Below are 4,871 nucleotides of genomic sequence, written 5' to 3'. Positions count from 1 at the left end.
TTTTTTTTTTTTTTATAATTGGTATCATAAATCTGATCCGCAGTTAATGATAGTGTTGAATGATTTGCATGTAGCGGGAGTACATCCACCTACATAACAATGAAAAGGGTTCGAAGTGAGCATTGATTTACGATGCTATTTAAGTAATTCTAAAGACTAGACGATTTACTACAATCTTACCATTGCCGAGTGATTATCTCCTGAATGGTGAACGGGACTGACCTGAATTCTACCAGTGCTGAAATCAATAGTTCTGATGGCTCCTCATAATTCCCAGGCTCGACGTGAGTTCCGTCAATGTCGCTACCGTGGTCTTTGCGAACGTGTCTGTCGATGACACGACGCGTTTCATGTCTTCTCCTAGCGACGATTCCGGTCTAGAGATTGGGATTGGTACACGGAAGAAGCTGCATCTGCCGTTGAGGAGATGTGTCCGGGTTGGATCTATTCCTCATATTTTATTCAAGTAAGAAAGATAGCTGAGGAGTCACTGTTACCAGGGCTCTTTTGTTGGATGGGCGTGTACTCACCATCACGCTGTTTAAAGGTATGGAATAGATTAATTTAGCAATATCCTTGCCCTCAGTGTCGGTTAAGCCCACCGCAACTAGAATTTGGTGTATGTTTAGATTTACAATCAAGTTGAAACTCCCCAGGTGGGTTATACTCAGAATTGAGACCTATTATCTACAAAGTACAAGGGCTACTAAGGTAGCCATAAGATGCCCCATGCCCCATATCGAGTCAATCAATATCTACTGAAGACAGAAACTTAGATAGATTCCAATCATCTCTCTATACCGTAATGCGACCTCTAAAGATGCTGACGATTGTAGGTACTCGGTTATATTGCTGATTTTGAATGGCTTAAAGGGGCCAGGAAGTTTGAGAGATGCTACTAGCTCGATTCTATTCTTCCAGAAGGTCTAGATGCTAGCCAACTCACGTATATTATCTGTAAGGTAGTTGTCCTGCTGCCGCCGCGTCCTTCTATCTGTCCGGGAAGGGGGGAGCCTTAGTTGTGGCTGTGGTTGTAGTTATCATAGATGCCCTGTCCAGTATCGAAACCAATTCTAATAGCGTGTATCAAATGATAATGGTTCCAAGTACCGTCTGATCCAGACTACCTTTCCCTCCGTGGGATCCATCACCGCCGCAAAATGGGTCATCTCATTGGTGGTAGGGTATGTCGTCGTCCATTTAACAGCTTCCTTTAGCGTAGCTGTGACTTGGGAGTCCACCAGCGTACCCGAACTAGGAGCAGGTAAAGAAGATCCATTTGGGGCGGCTTCATGTAACGATCCATCTCCCCTCTGAGACGCGCGAGTGCGTTTGAGAGGGTCTTTGCGGGCAGTTGAGTACGTGCATTCTGGGATTGAAGTGGTTTTCCTCGCCTGCCTGACTTTCTTGTCCCAGTGCGCTTGCATGAATTTCCTCCGTTCTTCGCTGTCTCCTATGAGATCCACAACTGAGACGGCCACCCCTGTTCCTAGGGCCGCACCGACATGGTCCCCTTGGTGTCCGTTCTCCCTCGTCGAGGGGGTGACATGATCACTGTTTGTTGCGACGATGAAAGATGATTGTCGTTCTATGTGAGCTGTCCGGTGGTCTTTCTCCAGGACCACCGCATCGACCCCATCACAAAAGATCAGATACGCAGCTGTAGACGGTGTCCGCATTACCGTCGGCCAGACCTTGTCGAGAGCCGGCGGGGGCAACGGACCATCCGAAGGAAGGATATACTCTCTCAGCATAGAGGATATAGACCGTCTCCACCCGAAGAGCACAAGTAAATGACTTCCATAATACCGATAATTACGCAGCCAGCTGCTCGTATCATGGTTCGGTCTGAAGTTCAGAGAAACACTAAGTCCCCTCCTGACACCGGTCAACACACCCACAAACCCGATGTAAGTGATATTCGTCGCCAGGACGGTATCGTAATCAGGTCCGCGGACGTATTCAAAGCAGACGAGCAACTTGCGGAGCTCGTCCATGCCCCAGTCTAGGGTCCGGAAATGGAAGAGTCGAGGCTGCGATTGCTCGCCTGCGGGGTTATCAAGTTTCGTTAGTGCTGCGCCGCTTGTGCAGCCCATTAGTAAGTCCAGGAGCACGTTGAATGAGACTAATAAGTATAGTTCTATCCCAGTGGCGCGGCTAATGCCTTTGATTTCTTCTGTTTCTTCGTGGGTGTATAGGCGGCGCAGAGATAGACGTGATAGTCTTTTGATCCATGGTTGGAGGGATTTGGGGAGCGCTTCGGTGATGAGTTGGTCAAAGAGACTCTTTATGGAAACTAGGTGGTTGTGGTATTGTCTTGCGACGTGGATGTATCTTTCGGATGGGGGAAGAGAGAGGTCGATTTGGAAGACTGGGGGTACTTCACCTAGGTGCATTGCATGCGCCATGGTCAGTAATACGTATTGAGGAAATGTGTCGTTTAAGATCGCATTATTGTTCTTTGCTTGTTTTAGGTTCTGTGAGGTGGATGAAGAAATGTAGGCTGAAGCATGTACAGACTTACACTACTAAGTAATTAAATACTTAAGCTCCCGTGCCTGGACACATGACGTGGCGCAAATCATTGGTTTGGTATGTTTATTTACCACGAGATACAACCACAGAGCAATGCGTTTCTGTTTTTCCAATTGATCAGATGACTAGTGGAAGGTATGTTTTATGCTATGTTCTGTTGAGCGACATGACTATTGCCCATACTCCTCTTTACGAGCTGAATAGACTGTTCAGTTGACATTACTTCTTTTGAATTTAGGGTATCAACAGTCTAGCGCCTCCTCGCATAAATCATAGGCAAGTTATCTCATGACAATGGTTTCATACGCCCAATCATTTGAGAAAATTTGTGATGGTAGCCATGGATACACAATCTGAAGGGTATCGGGTATCATAAACGTAAATCAATTAGGTTTGGGTCGCCCAGGCGGCCAGAAGTCGAAAAGGTCTAGGGCCTCAGAAGTCCAGGGTCCTTGCTCACGGGGTTCATCTTCTTCCATACAACGGTTAAGCGGGCTTTTAAAAGGTAGTGATCGCGGTCGGACGCCATTTGCAGTTGTTAAAGTAGTGGGATCTGAGTAGGACTTGCGGAGGCCAGTCGAACCAGACTTTGGTAGAGTACCTTGCGCGCGATTATCTGCTGCGGTCTTGTCCGGGCCATATCTGGAGCCACTGGGCATCTCATCTAACGCAGCCAGCGTTGAAGCAGAGGGTATGAAATCAGCGTTCGTTGGCACAGGATCGGGATTTGTCAAGTCACTCTCCCTGGGGCCGTCAGTCTATAGCGCTAATAGAAAGATGAGGAACATACTAACGGCGGGGTTTCTCGCACGGGTACATTTGTCTTCTCTGACAAGGGGGAGGGAAGGGATACTTTTGAGGCTGTTTGGCCAGGTAATAAGGCGCTATACATCAACTTTCTCCTCGGACGCTCCGTGGACAACCTAAGTGTGTTGACTGGAGTATCCACAGCAATCCTCGTGGATTTCTCGGCTGGTGGAGGGGCATTGGTGACAGGGTTCTGGGTCTTAGCAACAATGGGCTGAGCTCTACCACTCGGTGATTTGTCTGGTGGCGATACTGTGGCTGAAGGAGCTTTCACTGAGCTTGGAGTCTTCCTGGGCTGCACTACTGATCTAGTATTTGCAGCTACAGCAGCTGGCTTGACTGCAGGAGGCTCCTCTGATAAATCAATAGTTACGGGCTGGGGCCGACTCGAACCATGTGCACGTAGTACGTTCTCCGATGCAAGCCTTTGCCTCTTTACAGCTCTTTCAGGTGGTTGTGCATGACCTTTACTCTGCTCCGGCGGATGTCTTTCTTCATACGGAGAGACCATGTGCCCGATAGGTGTCTTCTTGATGCCTAACAGATCATTAAGGGAGCGAGACGACTGGGAGCCGATTGAGGATCGTAGAGAAGTGGATGTGCGTAAAGACGGCGTCGGTGGTTCCCCCAGCCGTGATGGGGATCCCTGGCTTTTCTTATTGCTGTAAAGACCGGAAATATCTGTCTCTGTCTTCTCCATTGGCTCGCAGACTTGAATCAACACGCCTCTATCCAGTTCCAGCTCGTCCCCGTCCTGGATTGCGTCACCCTGTCGCCAGTGTAGGTCACCAATAAAATTTCCCGTGATATCATAAGCCATGATGCGTTTGTTAAACGTGTGGTATCTGAGGTAGCCATCTTGCCAGCGTTTGGCTTTGCGGCGCATATCGTGGGTGTAGAGACACCGAAACTTGATGACGGGCGCGGTGTTCTGAGTCGCCGGCACGCTCATGCCGGGGGTGGCACGCGGGGCAGAGGATAAGGGCGTCGACATGGTCGAAGGGAAGAGGGCCAATAGTTGGCGACCCTCTGGCTGAGCACCATCTGGTCGCTGGGCGGGGACGAGGCAGGGGTCGACGTGGTTGCAGAGCACTTTGTTCCGTTGATAGAAAAGAGAGATTTATTTGCCTGACCGTACAGGCGAGAAAGGCGGGCGTGGTTGGCCTTAGGCGGAAACACCTCGCTGGTGCCTGAGAGTCGCGGGGGAAGTCTAGACTTTGGTATCGATGATACGCGTATGGTAATCTTTATTCTTTATTGGCATGCCGATACTTGACATTTACAGTTACTACTGGTATGTACTATCAATGCGAACATATGGACTACTCACTACTACGACTTTATCTACTCTTAAAGATTCAGATTCAAATGGTGATGAGTGTATCTTTCTCTTTCCCTTCCGCTGGGAAACAGCTTCCTCGTCCAATTCAAGATGTTTATTAATAGCCGGGGGTCTTCTTGGCAGTCTCCAGTTCCAGCCTTAAAGGAGTTACAGGACTTGACTCCGGTTCCACTGGTACTCCATCGCA

The 4,871-nt window shown here is 48.8% G+C and overlaps 2 protein-coding genes across 2 annotated transcripts; both read right to left on the bottom strand.

Moving 5' to 3' along the window:
- Positions 1-1,008: 1,008 nt before the first annotated feature.
- Positions 1,009-2,495, bottom strand: BDV27DRAFT_95780 (uncharacterized protein). The gene has a single exon (XM_032078044.1). It carries the CDS (start codon positions 2,406-2,408, stop codon positions 1,074-1,076), a length of 1,335 nt encoding a protein of 444 aa, XP_031920217.1. The 5' UTR covers positions 2,409-2,495; the 3' UTR covers positions 1,009-1,073.
- A 168-nt stretch (positions 2,496-2,663) lies between these two features.
- On the bottom strand, positions 2,664-4,431 carry BDV27DRAFT_139880 (DNA helicase ZGRF1-like domain-containing protein). Its single transcript, XM_032069539.1, has 2 exons — positions 3,326-4,431; positions 2,664-3,279 (listed from the first exon to the last, which is right to left on the bottom strand). The coding sequence occupies exons 1-2, from the start codon at positions 4,334-4,336 to the stop codon at positions 3,271-3,273; spliced, it is 1,020 nt and encodes a 339-aa protein (XP_031920216.1). The 5' UTR covers positions 4,337-4,431; the 3' UTR covers positions 2,664-3,270.
- Positions 4,432-4,871: the final 440 nt, after the last annotated feature.

The sequence above is a fragment of the Aspergillus caelatus genome (genome assembly GCF_009193585.1).
Source record: "Aspergillus caelatus strain CBS 763.97 unplaced genomic scaffold BDV27scaffold_568, whole genome shotgun sequence".
Taxonomy (NCBI): Eukaryota; Fungi; Ascomycota; class Eurotiomycetes; order Eurotiales; family Aspergillaceae; genus Aspergillus; species Aspergillus caelatus.
This window is presented reverse-complemented; position numbering and strand designations above follow the sequence as displayed.